This window comes from Acipenser ruthenus, chromosome 5 (genome assembly GCF_902713425.1).
Source record: "Acipenser ruthenus chromosome 5, fAciRut3.2 maternal haplotype, whole genome shotgun sequence".
Lineage (NCBI taxonomy): Eukaryota > Metazoa > Chordata > Actinopteri > Acipenseriformes > Acipenseridae > Acipenser > Acipenser ruthenus.
The window spans coordinates 29,952,212-29,972,211 of NC_081193.1; the positions used below are offsets into that span (position 1 = coordinate 29,952,212).

General features: G+C 34.8%; 1 protein-coding gene across 2 annotated transcripts in view; it reads right to left on the reverse strand.

Moving 5' to 3' along the window:
* The window catches only part of LOC117402378 (1-acyl-sn-glycerol-3-phosphate acyltransferase epsilon-like), a 38,612-nt gene that overhangs the window by 13,093 nt on the left and 5,519 nt on the right, over positions 1 to 20,000 (reverse strand). For both annotated transcript variants that reach the window (XM_034003456.3, XM_034003457.3), the window contains exons 2-6: positions 14,768 to 14,837; positions 14,170 to 14,285; positions 13,861 to 13,950; positions 12,223 to 12,313; positions 5,760 to 5,921 (exon numbers count right to left, since the gene is read on the reverse strand). In XM_034003456.3, the coding sequence (XP_033859347.2) occupies positions 5,760 to 5,921; positions 12,223 to 12,313; positions 13,861 to 13,950; positions 14,170 to 14,285; positions 14,768 to 14,837 (529 nt within the window). The remainder of the gene's footprint in view (positions 1 to 5,759; positions 5,922 to 12,222; positions 12,314 to 13,860; positions 13,951 to 14,169; positions 14,286 to 14,767; positions 14,838 to 20,000) is intronic.

Below are 20,000 nucleotides of genomic sequence, written 5' to 3' on the forward strand. Positions count from 1 at the left end.
TTCACATTTCTTTTTTTTTGTATGTATTTTACATTGTGCTGAGACAAACATGGAATTTTCATGTTTGGTTATTCGTTCAGGATTTAGATATTCGTTCATTTGTAAAAGGCAATAAAAGCCATTATATGCAATATGTTATTTAGAGTAGGAAAATATCCCAGGATTAAGAATACGTTCTGTAGGCTTTACTTTATACCCCTAAATGAATTAGAAAACCAAATGATGCCATTAAGCAGTTTAAAGTACAGGCAGCATGTTATATATATATATATATATATATATATATATATATATATATATATATATATATATATTATATATATATACAGTGCCTTGCGAAAGTATTCGTCCCCCTTGAACTTTGCGACCTTTTGCCACATTTCAGGCTTCAAACATAAAGATATGAAACTGTAATTTTTTGTGAAGAATCAACAACAAGTGGGACACAATCATGAAGTGGAACGAAATTTATTGGATATTTCAAACTTTTTTAACAAATAAAAAACTGTAAAATTGGGCGTGCAAAATTATTCAGCCCCCTTAAGTTAATACTTTGTAGCGCCACCTTTTGCTGCGATTACAGCTGTAAGTCGCTTGGGGTATGTCTCTATCAGTTTTGCACATCGAGAGACTGAAATTTTTGCCCATTCCTCCTTGCAAAACAGCTCGAGCTCAGTGAGGTTGGATGGAGAGCATTTGTGAACAGCAGTTTTCAGTTCTTTCCACAGATTCTCGATTGGATTCAGGTCTGGACTTTGACTTGGCCATTCTAACACCTGGATATGTTTATTTGTGAACCATTCCATTGTAGATTTTGCTTTATGTTTTGGATCATTGTCTTGTTGGAAGACAAATCTCTGTCCCAGTCTCAGGTCTTTTGCAGACTCCATCAAGTTTTCTTCCAGAATGGTCCTGTATTTGGCTCCATCCATCTTCCCATCAATTTTAACCATCTTCCCTGTCCCTGCTGAAGAAAAGCAGGCCCAAACCATGATGCTGCCACCACCATGTTTGACAGTGGGGATGGTGTGTTCAGGGTGATGAGCTGTGTTGCTTTTACGCCAAACATAATGTTTTGCATTGTTGCCAGAAAGTTCGATTTTGGTTTCATCTGACCAGAGCACCTTCTTCCACATGTTTGGTGTGTCTCCCAGGTGGCTTGTGGCAAACTGTAAACGACACTTTTTATGTATATCTTTAAGAAATGGCTTTCTTCTTGCCACTCTTCCATAAAGGCCAGATTTGTGCAGTATACGACTGATTGTTGTCCTATGGACAGAGTCTCCCACCTCAGCTGTAGATCTCTGCAGTTCATCCAGAGTGATCATGGGCCTCTTGGCTGCATCTCTGATCAGTCTTCTCCTTGTATGAGCTGAAAGTTTAGAGGGACGGCCAGGTCTTGGTAGATTTGCAGTGGTCTGATACTCCTTCCATTTCAATATTATCGCTTGCACAGTGCTCCTTGGGATGTTTAAAGCTTGGGAAATCTTTTTGTATCCAAATCCGGCTTTAAACTTCTCCACAACAGTATCTCGGACCTGCCTGGTGTGTTCCTTGTTCTTCATGATGCTCTCTGCGCTTTAAAACGGACCTCTGAGACTATCACAGTGCAGGTGCATTTATACGGAGACTTGATTACACACAGGTGGATTCTATTTATCATCATTAGTCATTTAGGTCAACATTGGATCATTCAGAGATCCTCACTGAACTTCTGGAGAGAGTTTGCTGCACTGAAAGTAAAGGGGCTGAATAATTTTGCACGCCCAATTTTTCAGTTTATTTGTTAAAAAAGTTTGAAATATCCAATAAATTTCGTTCCACTTCATGATTGTGTCCCACTTGTTGTTGATTCTTCACAAAAAATTACAGTTTCATATCTTTATGTTTGAAACCTGAAATGTGGCAAAAGGTCGCAAAGTTCAAGGGGGCCGAATACTTTCGCAAGGCACTGTATATATATATATATATATATATATATATATATATATATATATATATACACACACACACACACACACACACACACACACACACTTTTTTAAATGCTGCCTGATAAGCTGTGTATTGGGTGTTTTACACATTGAAAAATATGAATTACATATGATTTTAATCAAATCTTAAACACATTAATAAAAAAGTCGGAGTGTAAGGTAGCTCTGCAGCAATGCCAAATCAAACGCCTCAATGGGCGTGGGCATGCATGTTAGCTTCAGATATACCGGTAGCTGGCAAAATTATATATATATATATATATATATATATATATATTTTGGTGAAAACCCAGGATTTATTTTTTCAGAATTACTTTCTTAGATGTAATTGCTGAACGATAATTTTTTTCAGATTTATCTGTTAGGTAAATGTTGAAAATCGGCAAGTTTAAAAACAAAGATTTAAGTTACATGTATTTTTTCACAGATTTATTTGTTAGAAAGGTTGGCTAAATGTTGACTTGCCAAGTTTAAAAAAATATTTTAAATTCATGGATTTACCATGAATTACTCAGATTTATCAGCTAAATTTTAACTCACTAAGCATGAACATTATTAGCCATGCTCAACTATTATCAATTACTCTGCAATACTGGTAAAACATTTAACCATGTCTTCCCTGGTGAGTGATTGGAAAAAAAAAAAAAAACTTTTACTAAAATAAAGTTATGTTTTGGCAAGGTTCTGAAATATTTCTGTAACCAGTAACATTATTGAATAAATATGAAATATTTCTGTAACCAGTAACATTATTGAATAAATATACTTGCACAGGCTTTGACATTTCATTTCAAGATTTCCCATGAAAAGATTGGCTTTATTTTACACGTGGGTACATCATTAGACGGAAATCCATCCACACCAAATGTTTCTAGTCACATTTCCCATGACATTATATACTGTAGTTATCAGTTCACATGTGTCACTGAGATTTTGGAGACTTGCCAGTTATACCATACCACGACTTTATTTTCAATATAAGAACAGAACGTTTTAATGGGCAAGTTTAATCAGAAGTCAATTATACAGGACCAGCATAATGTAATGCTCTTAGGAACTCCACTTATTTGTCACATATCATTACTGACAAACAAATAATTATTTAAATGATTTTATACCGACAGCATTGTAATTTAGCAATATATTTCCCAAAAGTCACTGACTAGATGTATTTAGAATACCCAAATCTAATTATACAATATGCATGCACTTTTATTGAGGATATCTAAAACAGAGGCAGATCTCAAGATTTGACAGTATCCAGTAAAACAGGTGCATACAGGCACTGCAAAAATGGTAAGGTATTTCAAACAGAAAGACAATGTACTGTCCACATTGTTAAACAGGGTTATGTCAATAAAACTGAACCAGCAGGGAAAAAAAATAAAATAAAAAAATGAGTGTGTCTTTGAAGTCCTAGCATGCCACCAGTGTTTATTCCTGTCAACAACAGGATGTTTATGTGTTACTTGTATCAGTTTTTATGTCATTTCAGGAAGAATTGATAATTGGGAAAATGCCACGTCACAACACTCGTTGTTTACAGGAAATACGGTTGAATAATGCAAACAAGTCGATGAAAAAAAATCAACAACTGACAAACAATGAAGTTATGGTCAGCTTTGAACTGCCTGTTTTCCCTGTATCAGCAGGGTGTAGTACAAATATTAAAGCAGTATATATTTATGTCCATTATAACACTGTGTAACAAATTTTTTATTTTTTTTGGTTCCTGGGTAGTAAGTGTTATTTCCTAATTGCTTATGCCTCAAAAGTATAGAAAATGGCTATTATTCCCCACAAACTTTGCTTTTGTGACCAGGACAGTGATATTTTGAAATTTACCTATTTCCAATGAGAAAACGGGCGAATGTGTGTCTTTTCGTTCACATAAAGTCAGAAAAAAACAACATATGAATCCAAATTAACATGTGTTTATACTAAAGTAATACAAAAATGACTACAAAAGATTTAGAAGTGAGTAGTTTTTCGAGATTTACGATTATACTGTAAATCACTTTCACGAATCAGCCCCCAAATGTAGTCTCCCATCATGTTCTCATTATACTGTCCTTGGTAGTGGCGTTCAAAGTCCAGTATATCCTGGTGGAAGCGCTCGCCTTGCTCCTCCAGCCGTACTCATCATATTTCAAGGCGTCCAGCAAGGTCTTGGTGCTGTTGTAATCCTCTTTGAGGTGCACCGAGTGAGCCAGGGGAAGGGACGGGTACTTGTTACCATTATGGAGCAGCACGCTTTGAGGCTCCTGGATGAGCTGTCAATGAAGGACAGTATAACGAGAACATGATGGGAGACTACATTTGGGGGCTGATTCGTGAAAGTGATTTACAGTATAATCGTAAATCTCGAAAAACTACTCACTTCTAAATCTTTTGTAGTCATTTTTGTATTACTTTAGTATAAATACATGTTAATTTGGATTCATATGTTGTTTTTTTCTGACTTTATGTGAACGAAAAGACACAAATTCGCCCGTTTTCTCATTGGAAAAAGGTACATTTCAAAATATCACTGTCCTGGTCACAAAAGCAAAGTTTGTGGGGAATAATAGCCATTTTCTATACTTTGAGGCATAAGCAATTAGGAAGTAACACTTACTACCCAGGAACAAAAATTGTGTTACATAGGTAATTCGTAAATACAGTACCTCCAGTAAAAAAACTTGCAATTTTTGGAGGATTATGATAAATCTTAACCAAAAAAACCCAAATCTTCAACAAAATTGATACCTAACTACATGAGGAACTGTTGTTTCAAAAGCTACATTTGGAAAACTGAAATCTTAGGTTAGTTGAATTAAATTAATTTAAAATCAACCATCAGATCATCCACTGTCTCCAATAGAGAAATCTAGAATAGCCTCATAAAAACAGACTTCGAAGAAGCACTTAAAATAACTCATGGGTTAAAGCTTTATAACAAATCACTTTGTAGTTTCCCATATACTTAATGAAAAACTGACAAATTGAAAAATGTGACATTTCGAAATCTAACATGAAATACTGTACTACTATTACGGCTTCTGGCAGACTTTTGCAATAACATTTTGTAGTTTCTTTGATTGTTTACGTGATGTTAAATAAATGATCTAAAGTGTGTTCCAATTTTTTTTTTTTTTTTTTTAAATTAATGTTCCAATCCTAAAATTCTAGGTGATGCAAAACTTTTGGCCAAAGCTGTATTGTCTGATGGTCCATATAACTGAATATTTTTCAGACATTGCACAGGCACCATTAGTTTTTATCCAAACACTCTTTACTATTAAACATGTTTAAGTCAACAAATGTTTCTGCAAACTCAGTGTTCAAAAGCTAGAACAAATATGCCAAGATTTTGATAAATTGACGCTGAAATAGTCCTAACCAAGTTTCATCACAATTGGATAAGCGGACGTAAAGTACATATGTATGGCTCCACTAAAGGGATATGCAACGAGTGACAAAGTCAAGTTATATTAAAGGAAATCTATGCTATCTCTCCCTTTAAAGAATCTCATAATACATTTTATATATTGGGCTGAGGGAGTACCAGGCATGTTACTTCAGTGATGTGCCTTTACTATAATTATCCATTCAAGCATGTATAAAAAAAATATGGTATAAAAAGTTTATATCTAAATGAACAAGTTAATTTTCAATGCAAAATGTACTGCTTAATCCACAAAAGGAGCACAAAAATATGTTTCTGAATTGGTATTTTTGGCCAGTATATTATTCAGTATTGTTGAAAAGCTCTAGTACACCTACCTGGCATAGACGGAGCAGTCTTTCTTCGACCTTTGCTGTCAAGAGTTCCTTCATATGCTACAGTGATATCATAAATGGCATCCAAGTGGTCCTTCATTGAGTCTACAGCTATATGGGTGGCTTTCATTCTTGGTGTTAGTATATTCTTCAGCACTGCAAGTCCTAGAAAAAAGTATATGAAAAAAGCATACATATAACCTCTCTTGTTAATCAATCAACACTTACACATAAAAATATTGCATGTTTTTATAGAACAAAAGCGCAGCCATTCTTTAAAGGATTTCCACTGTTCTCTACAATCTGGTAAAATTAGTTAACAGTCAAATCATTCAAAAACAATTCAAATACAACACAGACGCTGCCTAAATAAATGTCTTGTAGATAGATCCGTAGGGATCCAGTTGATCAAATTCTAGTCTATGGAACTACAGGATATTTAAATTAGCAACACAAAGTCTTACAATACAGATATGAAGTACTTTATATAGTACAGAAAATAAATGATTGTCCAAAAAATGACGAATAGCTGAATGACGAATAAGTCGGGCAGGTGTTACCAATCAGTAGACTTACATAGTATGTCACAGATTTAAATACCTAAGCAGACTACAGAAGTATTTCCAGCAGGTGCTTTGGAATGTCTAATTCACACACCAGTAATGAAATGATCCTTAAAAGTGGTCTATCTTGTATAATGTCTAAAACAGTAAGTGCTATTATAGTTTCATACATGTTTAAATTATGATGAACATTAAATAAACAAAAAGATACAAATGTGTTTAAACTATACAATTACTAGTAGTTATACATTATATTTATGGCTTCTGATTTTGGGTTTTAACCAATAAAAAACAATATACCCCCCTCTACAAAAAAATAAATAAAAAAATTGGTGTATAGCCAATAAACACTGGAAAAATACTGGAAATTGTTACTCAATTCATGTTGACTTCACCCCTTTCCCATTTAAAAAATAAATAAATAAATAAATAATAATTAAAAAAAAAACACAACTACTACGACTACAACTACTACTACAAAAAACGACCTTTCCGTGCAGTTGGGCACTGTCCCTCCTTTCTGACTTGTATCTTTCATTGATTCCTTCTGAATACTTTAAACCCACCCCAACTACTGAGTGGCAGCAAATTCTACATTTCTACTGGAGACTCCGCTTGCAAGATTTAAAATGAGACTACAATTACAGTAAAAGGTTTGTTCGCAGGATTTAAAGCTATACAGTCGCCACCGCTTAGAACGGGCGCGTTTGTGTTAATGTGATTCACCCGCAGCAAGCGTTGGACGGTATAAACTCCCACACAATAACCTGACATTCAAAATGTCCCACAATCACCAGTACAGTAATCAAAACAAACAAGCGTGTATGTGGTTAAAAATCTTTATTAAAGACACTCATTACACTAATAAAAAACATGTATTAAAACCTATGAATGTAATAAAAAGTACAGTAATCCATCACGTATCCGACTGCTATACCATTATATACAGCTGTAACAATTACTGTACTATACTGAGCATCAAAAGAAACTTATCACTTATATCTGAGCATCAAAAGAAACTTATCTGGATAAAATTCAATAGATGTGATCGAAAAATGACAAACTGTTTTAGAGTAGGTGCAGTGACTTTTTATTGTGCTGATTAACAACTGACATCAAGAAGATGCTGCAATTCTCACAGTTAGTGAGAATTTAAAACAGAATTGCAAACTGTGGTGAAATGTAAAAAAAATGCCTAGACACACTGATGTGTCAGCTGGAGGCCCATCTGGGGTTGTAAAGACAACAAATATAGGTCTGGTGGACCAGACAGGAATACCAAATGTGTAATTTTTACCACCACAGTTGGTCCAGGGCTAAAATTATAGTACCTTAAAAAGCATTTTAGGCACACAAAGTGGTCAGAAGGTACTTTCATGCTGTTACCGCCATAAGTGGACAACAATTAAGGTAGGTAATGATAACATTTTGTTTGTTAGTTTCTTATATGTGGTGTATATTATGTTCTGTATGTGTAAAGAAAGACAAATGGAACCTGCATTAAAACTCAATGCTTTGAATCTGAACTTAAGAGCTGTCAGTATTTCTCAGAATACCATATTAGGTGACATGAACAGAGAAAAAAAATAAGCAGAGACATTACCAGTGTTCTCTTTGGCTTTAAGGTTTTACTAGGATAAAAAAGGGACTGCAACTAGCCAGAAATAAACACAACTAAACCAACATTCTGAACTCTTATGCTCAGAAAGATCAATTCATGATTGAACATCTTTTTAAAGACAGAATCCACTTTGTTGAAACTGCATGTCACAGTTAGCACCTTGTCTGCAGGCAATCAAAAGGTAATGTTTATTTAAGCTATAACTTCCTACATATTTTATTAAAAACAATGCACTGGTCAGTAAGAGCTTTCAGTAACTTGGCAAACTGCCTGTGGGCCATTCACAATACTGTAGTACAAACTGCTTAAACTCTAATTTTGTCAGACACTTAATTCAAACACTATCTACAAACATTAGGGTCATGAGATTTGGCTCTGTATGCCAAGTAAAGCAAACTAAAACTGTAATGAAATAATAAATGTAACTTGCTACACGGCTGCATAAATTGCATCCCCATTTCCTTTTATAGTACTACTACTGGGCAAGTACAAGATGGTACATTTGTATCCGAGTAACTTTAGTACTACCAAAATGTGTGAATTTTGCAAAAATCGTGCAACTGTGTTTTCAGTCATTAACGAATAATGGAATGCTATGCCATGAATGGTGTATTGCACAGACTTTCCATCTGTACTCAGTGCCCATCACAAAAAGTGTTTGTTCCCCACACAAAGGCTACACAGGTTTTGAACCTTGACCATCAAGGTGCCCTACAGTTTTCAGTTTAAATTTCCCTCAGCATATCTCAACTTATCAGTTTATTCTCAGTTATTAAAGTACAAATATTTATTTGACCTGTAAATGGACAGAAAATAGGATTGTTGAACTGAAAGGACTATTGTATACTGACGTATTGGTAGAAGTGTAGTTTAGCAATAAATCCCTTTCCAACTGGATTACAAATCTCTGTCTGTTAATTACGCACCATATCACTCCTGCACCTGTACACTGCAAACCACTTTGCCACAGACAGTGAAAGGGTTCATTCTTACATGACAACATCAGTAACGGATCTTAGAAAAGGGTTTAAAGTATTCAGAACTAATCAATGATAGATACAAGTCAGGAAGGCGGGACATTGACCAGCAGCACAGGGAAATGTATTTATTATTATTTTGTAGTAGGTTTTATTTTTTTAAATGTGAAAAGGGTAAAGTCAACGTAAATAGATTAACCATTTCCACTGTTTTTACATTGTTTTCCGGTGTTTATTGGCTCCCCACCGATTTAAATTTTTTTTGTATCGGGGGTGTTTTATCAGGTTTTATCAGTTAAAACCGAAAATCAGAAGCCCTAAATATAGCCGACAATTTAGTCTGGGCTTTGTAGTAAAATCAACATCATTTTGAAATAACGTATTATAATCCTGTTGAGTGCTTGAAACACAGATGAAAGTCATTCTACACATCATATATTATTATATTATATTGTTACTACATTTCTCAAGCAGAAAAAAATAATAAATATATATATGTGTGTATTCTAAGGTCTGCACAGAACGAAAACCAGAGAGACTGTTGCATTTTACAACGCAACTAAGTACGGTGTGGATATACTGGATCAAATGGCACAGCTGTATTCTGTCAAAGGTGGTACTCACAGGTGACCTGTGTCTGTTTTTTATAATGTTTTGGACCTGGCAGTCATCAACGCTTTAGTTTTGTACAAGGAGTGCACCGGCAACACAATCACTTGGAGGGACATAATTTTGCAGCTAGCCCTGGAGCTACGGCAGAAACGTTTTGATAAGAGACACGAAAGCCGGCTGGCAAATGCCCCTCAACCTTCAGCCAGCGCTGCGCCCACTGGCACACGGAATAAAAGACAATGCCAGGTTGCTAAATGCAATAAAAACAGAACTTTTGATGTCTGCGCCCGTTATGAAAAGCCAAGTATGTGGCAAATGCACTGGTACAGTTGAAAAGCGTGTTTTATACATAGATTGTACTTATAAAGCTGTAATAGAACTCTGAACAGACAGACAGCCTTTGAACTCTGTTTCACTCAAAGCGCTTTCACGTTGCATAAGTTGTTATATTTTTGTTTTATGCTATTTTTATAACTAGTTATTTATGTTTTATAATTTTAAATGTGCATACAGCTTTCTACACCTGTTTACACTGAAGTTTATTGCGTAATGTTTATTTTATTAGTTTTTAATGTTTATGTATATGTGCTCTTTTTGAAATAAATAAGAAAAAAGTTAAATTTTCAATGTAAATAGTGTTTCTGCTCTGAAAATGTTATGTATGACGTTCATAAATAAAAATATTAAGTTGTACCCGATTGTTTGTTTTTCATATCGAAGCCGTTTTAAAATGGAGCCACACATTTCACGGGTGCGGCAGTTGTATGTAGTACGAAATCTCGGCGGTTCTAGTGTTAAGGTAATAAAATGAAAGTGGACCCACGTGGTCAATGATTTTCTAATAGGTTAAGGAATAAGGGGTGATGTCTAAGAGAAGCTATATTAAATCCCAACATTGTATTGCTGATTCCATTATGACCTGTGCTTAGGGAAAATGGAATACCCAACTGCTGTACTGAATTGAATAAAACATATCTGTTGAAATCTACCCAACTGCTGTACTGAACTGAATAAAACATCTCTGTTGAAATCTACAACGGAGTACGATATCACAATTTTATACTCATGGATGCACAAAGAAGAAAAATACACTAACTTTCATTTTTAAAATCAACATTTACATGCTTGGCATTTAAAACAGAATTGCAAATTGTGGTGAAATGTAAAAAAATGCCTACACACACAAAACCCCCAGAAGAATATGCCCGTGACCATAAGGGTTTTGTTGTGGAAGACAGCAAAGGGAACAAGGTACAATTAAAGTGTGCAAGTACTGTCGAGTTACTATACACAGACAGATAAAAAAACCAAGAATTTTGGAAAGTAATCAAACACAACAATTTTATACAGTTTATAAAAAGCGAACAGAAGCCCATGATATATAAAACTAAACAGAAGCCCTAAATATATCATGGTAATTACACCATATTTATAAGTGTATTGTATGTATAATATGCTTAACATATTTAGCCATAGCTCAGTTATTTGTAACACTGAAAAACCCGAACCAAATTAGGAGTAGACATTTTTAACAATACATAGTACGATCATTTCATACAGTATACAAAAAGCAAAAGTCCCCCAAAAAAGATTTACATAAAACTCAAATTCTGTAGCTAAAAATAAAGTACCAAAAAATTAAATTAATAAAACCCGAGAAACAAAAGCCCTACGTGTAATGGTACTATTGTACTAGCACTTTACCACTGCAGCCCTAAAAAACTTAGGGGTGACATTTTGTTTGGAAAGGTTGGCTGGGTGAATACAAAAGAAATACAAAATCACTTTTTTTCTTACAATTCATGGTCAACATTTAACTAGATTGTTTAGCTTCCTCAGGTCAAAAATGAAAATCACAGTAAATAAACATAAACCTGCCAACCAGATTTGAATACTTACTGAAACATTTATTACTAAATACAAAATACCTTGAAACACAATTTGAGTACAGTTAGTTACTCAGCAAATATGAAATACACACTTTTGAAAATTCCTTCATACACAAAATCCCACATATTTGGTATATTACACGATTTTAAAGTTTATTCTGACAAATACGTTACTAACCAATCAAAAAAGTTCCTTTTGCAACTTGGATTTGCTTGGTTGAAGCCTCATTTGTGTATTACTGCATGATGATTCAGGTCATTAGGTAAACAAGTAACAGGAAGCCTTTGCTGATTTTTTGTGTGCATCATTGCACGCAAGAACAAATACCATATTGGTGCCAAAATTTACAATTCACATTTTATCAGGAAACTTCTAAAATACTCAACTTTTCTTACTGTTGTTGGTGTAAGATGGAAAAGAAAGATCCCTTAAAAACAATGCTGCAGCAATGAACATGACTGAATGTGTTCTTTATCACGAAGAGAACATTTTTCAAAGAAATCCGTTAACCAGATATAGGTCATGTTTGCATCTTTAGAAAGGCCCAGTGCAGTATAATGTATTGATCATCAGTTAACAGAATACACAATTACAGTTACTAAAAATACATGTGTTACTGGCCTTCGAGATATACAGTAAAATATAAAATAGAAGAACTAGGAAGGGTATATAGTATATTTATAATGTATAAATAGATACATGTTCAAATTCTTATGTTGTTCATGAAATATGCCTCTAATAGTGTTGGACTGGAAACTTAAATGTATGAATAGAATATTTGTACAATACAAACAAATCCATACCTTCTTTACAAGCAAAAGCTTGACTAGCAGAAATTACTTTTTGGAGTTCGGGATTGTAACGGGTTCCTTCTGGAAAAATGACAAGATACATCTGCAAAAAAATAAGATAAACAGCTTAAATAAAGCATCACAATTCTTACTGATCATTTAATTGACATCATATTTAATATTAAAATAAACACATTTCTAAATACTTTACATAGACAGCATAAAAAAGCAGAAGCTATGCCTGTGAGTTTATCCAACACCTTATTTCAAGGTTGAAATTCCTACAGGCATTCGTTAACACTAAAATAATATCTGCAAATTCATACAAGTTTCATAGGATTGTATAGGAATAACATCTGAATAGCATTTGTTATTATTTTGTAACGACTGGCCAGAAATGCATTATGATTTCCAGTGGAATACCAAAGGAGTAGCCGCTAATGTAGTAGAATTCATATGAATTTGCAGCCATTATTTTAAAGTGTAGCCCAGGCTACAATACTTGTATCTCCCTAGAAACAATCCATGTATTGTGGGGTTAAGAAACTTGTAGTTAAAAACCCAAACTAAAGACCATTTTAAGTCATGGTTTCAAGAGATAAAATAATTCAAATGAATATAAAAATATTTATTTTAACTCGATTAAACATTTCTTCAGTGATGCACATTAAAAAAGCACTTACGTTTTTAAAATGCCGTAAAAATAAACCTTTTGAACTTAACAGCATTGAATGCCAGATAATAGGCCTCTGCAATGCAGTTCTGCGCAATACTATGCCCCTTCATACTTTACCAATCATATATGTTTTTAAAGAAACAACTGGGATATATCATGTGCTGTCAAGTGGGTAATACAATTCTAAGTCAAGACGACAGAAGGCTGCAATCTAGCAGAATGTACTAGTAACTCAGTCTTTCAGCTATGCTGCTCAGAGAGAGTCATGGGAAAAAGTCACTTGGCAACAAATACTTCTCTTCAAATAGAAAATGATCAAGAGATTTTGTGAAGAATACAAACTGTTAATCTTAAAATGTCATTTATAATTTAGATTGGTTCGTTTTGCTGACATATTCACATTTGTGAACAATTTACCACTGTATTACACTTTACATGCAACCTCAAGCAAGTTCCAACTTGCATTAGCGTACGTTTTTCAGAGAAAACTGGCAAAATAATTAATGATCACAATTCGACTAATACACAACTTGTACAATATAATTTTGCACCATAAAAAACAACAACAATCAGTTAATGGCTACAAAACTAACAACAAACACAAATCGTACCCCAAGGCATAATCACAGGGGAACGTTACATCATACTGCATGTTTTATAAACATGAAGTAAAATAGATTTGTGAAAAAGACCTGTGACCAGAGGTTGAAACAATGTGGAAGTGAAATGGATAATGTCTACTGGACACCAGTTGTAATTAACTTTATTTAGAGAATCATAAAAATACAGCTGTGTACCAAATATAATGACACTGGAGTGTATTCTTAAATATTGACACATCTTAAGCCACACTGAAATCATTCAAAAACTACCCTCTTATGACAACTAACCCCTCTAGTGAACTTGCAAGTGTATTTCTTCCTGTAACAACTTAAAAAATATAAATAAATAAAATCACACACAACAGTACTTACCGGGGTTCCTAATTTTGTTTGAGAAATAAGTTTGTTTCTCATTGCTTTTTCATCAAATTTGGCACTTCGCTTCACATAAACACCTCCATGCTACAAAACAAAACATTTATTTCAATACTATACAGAACTACTTAGTACACTGCAGTTTATATTAGTCTGTCATCAATCTACTAATCGGTGTCATGAGAAGTAATTATAACATTAAAAGTCATTTAACACAGTTTTCCGAAAGCATATTGCGGAACTTATCAGAAAAACCAATATTCCTGATTTGTTGTATACAAACCTATAGAAGAGAGATTTGCATACCTGAGAAAAATACCATCCATATAACGGAAGCCATTTCAATCCATCTTTTAAAACATATCGCAGGTGTCCAAGGGCATTCTGTCTGACTGCAAGCATGTCAGCGATTATCCAGTCAACTGCAGAGAAAGACAAATAAATAACCTTTTGTAAAGATTTGTGCAACAAATGACTTGCATTAAAAAAAAAAAAAAGTTATATTTTTTATACTGCTAAATACTGGTTTCATTACTCTGAAATAATGTCTGCAAACAAATCTGGATAATGGAAACTAAAATACCTTCTCAGTGGATTAAACAGCAGTTTAAAAAAAATAAAATAAAAAAGGACAATAAAAAATACAACATGTAATGTAAATTAAGTGGAAATGCCTACTTTCCTTAAACATTTATACAATGTGGGATGCAAATGTCCATGCAAAACTGTAATTAAACATGTACTGTACAAGTGGATATGGAGATTCAATAACTTAGGAATGTCCATATCACATTATAATACAACTGGATGAAAAAGTCACAGAAAATCAAATTAAAATATGTTCTTTAAAATTCAATGACTTGAACTATTGTACTGTATATGAATATCATTGAAAGGGACAAACCTGTACACTGATGATTGGAAATGTAGACCACATTCTCTTTGTTCTTTGGTATATCTCCATAAATAACTACCTGTAATTAAAGATACAGAATTATTATTTATTTATTTATTTTTTTAAATCGACAAAATGAAAACTGGAAAAACTTACATTAAACTAGGTCAAGTAGAAACATTTCAGCCATTGCCTTATTATTATAGTGAACTGCGTTACATTGGAAGCAAATTCATATATATTTTTTGCTTAAACAAAAGAAAAACATGTGACTTGTTACTGTAATGAACAGACAGGCAAGACAAATCCATGGATAACTGAAGTAAAATAATTTACACCACAGGGAAATCACCAGCCATATTATTGTACACATTTAACTTATTCATAAGTTAGTTTATAATTGGGTTTGGTCTTTAGCAGACGTTGCATTGTTTCTTGAACAACAATTCACAGCACCTGTCCAATTTATATTTTTAAAAAAAAATGGATGTTTGTTTAATCGTTCCAATTATGTGTTTTTTTTGTTGTTTTTTTTATCTGGCTTTGTTTACATTTAACATGTTTTGAGATGACAATATAAAGAACACGTGTGTTGTTATCACAGTAATACAGTACCGGTAAGAAATTAAAGTTACTTTCACTTTCAGATATTTCTGTACGTTTTAGTAGTTGTACTTGTACAGAAGTAGCTGACAGCAGTTAAAAGGACGTTAAAATATTTATATATTAATTGGATTGTTAGGGAACTTTGAAATAAATGACCTACCTGCTTAACATTTTTCATGGAACATTTCAGCTGCAATGTTTGATGTTCAAGTATTCCTTTACAGTTCACACACAAGTACATTTAAGAGCTTTCAATCCAGGAACATTATTAGTGGCAACCGTGAAGACTTTTCAAAGTTACTCAGCTGATCTCAAAATTGTTGTAATATCGTAATACAGTATTTACAAGGCAATCCATAATGCTTTGTGGCAAATTGTGAATATAATTTTTTTTTTTTCTGGTATGTGGTCGCATTTTTCAAACAACTATTTTGCAAAACTACCACTGGTACTTGGCAATACTCAGTCGTCGACAATTTATATGAAACTGAAGACCTTGCTTAAGCAAGGTTTTCTGGAAAATCGCATGCGCGAAAACCAGGCAGTGCAAATTGATCAATTTTGCAGATTGATATTGAAAAATGTAGCCCATTATCAGCAAAAAATATTTAGGGTTGGCTGGAAAAAATAGGGTCGGGTAACCGGAACCACACATTTTTTTTATTTGGCCCGAGCAAATAAAATTTTTTTTTATTCTATCTACTTATTCCACTCAACTCCTGGTCCAAGCTCTTGTTTTTTCTAGACTGGATTATTGCAACACTCTCCTCACTGTTCTCCCAGCTTTGGCTATTAACCATCTACAACTTATTCAGAATTCTGCTGGTTTTCTGGTAGTCTCCCAACCCCGCTACCCCTCTGCTTCACACTCTCCACTGGCTACCCATCTCTGCTCGCATCCAATTTAAGACCCTTGCTCTTTCTTACTGCACTATTCATCATACTGCCTCTTCCTATCTCCAATCCCTCGTGTCTCCTTATATTCCCTCTCACCGTCTCCGCTGATCCTCTACTGTTTCACGAGCGTTACCAATTAAGATCGAAAAGTAGCAAGCCCAGATGACATTTTCCCTACACAGTTTTACCATTAATATTTACAGACCTTCACCTAAATTGAGACCTTGATTTAAGTCTCCAATGAGACGGCAAGCTTATTTTTCCTGCTTTATTTACACGTTATTTATTTAAATCTACTTAGAAACAACCCAAAATTACAAAATATTAAGCATGTGTCTTTTTCAATACATTTAAACTACTTGCTTTCTGTAAGGCACACACACCATAGTAAAAAGATCTGCAACTAACTGTTCTCAATTCTTTTTTAAAAAGTCTGCAAATAAAACCACCACCCCAAAAGTAAAATTAAAAAGCATAACGTTCCAATTTATTTAAAAAATAAATAAATAAAATAGGGGGGGAAAGATTCATTAATTATTTCTAGATTTATTATTTTTAATATGGTTCAAACTTTGAAAATGTGATTCTCTACTAACAAATACAAGTAAAAAAATGTATTATTCTATACAACCTGTGAATATGGAACTATAGGGGCATATAGGCATACGACTAGGGTGACCAGATAGCAAGAGTGAAAAATCGGGACACTTTAAGTTGGTGAGGGGAGGAAAGAAACCTTGTGAACTACTGCACAACGCAAACTACGTATCTTTCTTCTGTAGATAGGCTTTTTTATTCCTTCGCCTTCCTGTGTGCATTGCACTTAGGCAAAAACAAAAAACAGAGAAATATATATCTCTTGTTTACTGTTCAGATGACAATGACATTTTAATGAGCCTATCAGTGCATCTGTACTGGCTTTTCTGTGACCTGCTGTACTGTACGTAGCAGGTGGGACAAAGTCAGTGCTGCATTGTTTTGATTAAGTTGCTAAAATCTAGTTTTCAGCACTAGACGTAAAATACCAAAAATGGACGACAAAGCAAAACAAACAAAGTATATTTCGGCTGAGGATCACGTCAAGACATTTCCCAAAGAAACTGAGATGGAGGTAATTGTTTTGCACATCTTCTAATGTGACTTAAAGAAAATATCATTATAACTTCAGAATCACACATTAAACAAAAGGCTACTACAGAGGCTACTGAACAGAACATTAAACAAACAGCTTTCAGATAACAAACTGGAAAGTCAGCGCAGACAAAAAAGTATTCCTGTGTTGGTTGTACCCAAGTTAAATCAGCACTACAGGTACAATCAAGCACAGCTACCTCGGTTCAAACAACCTGCTGTTTACTTTTTAAATGCAGTTAGAATTTTAGACCCAAATAGGCACGTTTTCTTTGTTTTGACTCTGTACTGATAAAATAAATTCCTGGATGGGGCAAATAACATACAGTGCCTTGCAAAAGTATTCAGACCCCTGACCAATGCTCTCATATTACTGAATTACAAATGGTACATTGAAATTTCGTTCTGTTTGATATTTTATTTTAAAACACTGAAACTCAAAATCAATTATTATAAGGTGACATTGGTTTTATGCTGGGAAATATTTTTAAGAAAAATAAAAAACTGAAATATCTTGCTTGCATAAGTATTCAACCCCTGTGCTGTGGAAGCTCTCAGTTTACACCGATGAAAGAAATTGCCCTAACGAGGACACAATTACCTTACCAATGGCCTCCACCTGTGAACCATTAACGTTGCTGTCACATTTTCTGGATAAAAACCCCACTGTTGAAGGATCATTGGTCAGGCTGTGAATCTGAAGGAAAATGAAGACCAAAGAGCATTCTACAGAAGTTAGAGATAAAGTAATACAAATGCATAGATTAGGGAAAGGGTACAAAATAATATCCAAGTGTTTGGATATCCCAATGAGCACAATTGGATCAATAATCAGGAAGTGGAAGCTGCATCACATCACCCAGGCACTGCCAAGAAAAGGCCGTCCCTCAAAACTCAGCGCTCAAACAAGAAGGAGACTTGTGAGAGAAGCCACAGAGAGGCTAACAATCACTTTGAAGGAGCTACAGAGTTCAGTGGCTGGGAGTGGAGTAATGGTGCACCAGTCAACCATATCAAGAGCTCTGCATAACACTGGCCTGTATGGGAGGATGGCAAGAAAGAAGCCGTTACTCAAAAAGTACCATCTGAAAGCATGTCTGGAGTTTGCCAGAAAGCAAGGTTTTGTGGTCAGATGAGACCAAGATAGAGCTTTTTGGCCAAAACTCAAAGCGCTATGTGTGGCGCAAACCTAACACTGCCCATGCCTCAAGACACACCATCCCTACAGTGAAGTATGGTGGTGGCAGCATCATGCTGTGGGGATGCTTCTCATCAGTAGGGACTTGGCATCTTGTTAAAATTGAAGGAAGAATGGATGGAGCAAAATACAGGGAAATACTGCAAGAGAATCTGCTTCAGTCCGCTAAAAAACTGAAGCTTGGGAGGAAATTCACCTTTCAGCAGGACAATGATCCCAAGCACAAGGCCAAAGCAACATTGGAGTGGCTCACGAATAAAAAGGTGAATGTCCTACAGTGGCCCAGTCAAAGTCCTGATCTCAATCCCATTGAGAATCTGTGGCACTATTTGAAAATTGCAGTCCACAAGCGTCGTCCAACCAACCTGAACAACCTGGAGCAAATCTGCCAAGAAGAATGGGCCAAAATCACTCTGACACTGTGTGCAAAGCTGGTACATACTTACCCCAAAAGACTTAAAGCTGTTATTGCAGCGAAAGGTGGCTCTCCCAAATATTAATGTGTGGGGGTTGAATACTTATGCAAGCAAGATATTTCAGTTTTTTATTTTTCTTAAAAATATTTCCCAACATAAAACCAATGTCACCTTATAATAATTGATTTTGAGTTTCAGTGTTTTAAAATAAATATCAAACAGAACGAAATTTCAATGTACCATTTGTAAATCAGTAATATGAGAGCATTGGTCAGGGGTCTGAATACTTTTGCAAGGCACTGTAACAACGAACGTGCTGCATATATGGACTATTAAAGAATGCCAAATTCCTTTGGGTAACTGAGTTTTGGGACTGTTTCTAATTGAAGTCCACATCTGTAGAACTTGGCAAAGCTTAGCTTAACACTTTCAACCAATTCAGTGGATGCAGACTTGCAGTCTCAATATACGGGCAAATCCACACCAGACAGAGAATGTCGGCAGCAACTGTTGGGAGATTTTTAATAAATAACAGCACTGTTTTAGTAAGGAAGCAAGTAACACTATTTTTATAGTGCTCTGAAATATTATGCGTATTTAATGTTTAAACAGGTCCGCGAAATGTCTGTGAAATCCTAATCGGATGACTTGACCATAGGCATATGATTGAATCCATTTTTTGCCCCACTGCATTCGGTACAAAAGACCGGCATTCGGTAAAAAGACCGTACTTGCATACAGTCTTTTTTTATTTTAAGTAACAGGCTCGTCAACACCAGCCATCATAACACTTCGCCAGTAAAACTGGACGCACAGGCACACGCGTCAAGAAAAACACATGACGCATACCGCATCATATGACTGCAGGTTAACGTGATTGGATAGCGGCATAGACGTAATGCAAACAACTCACTCAAACAACACGTCCTAAACTAGCAGAGTATGCGGTTGCACCGCGAGACAATATAGCAGCCACATACACGAAATTTCCTAA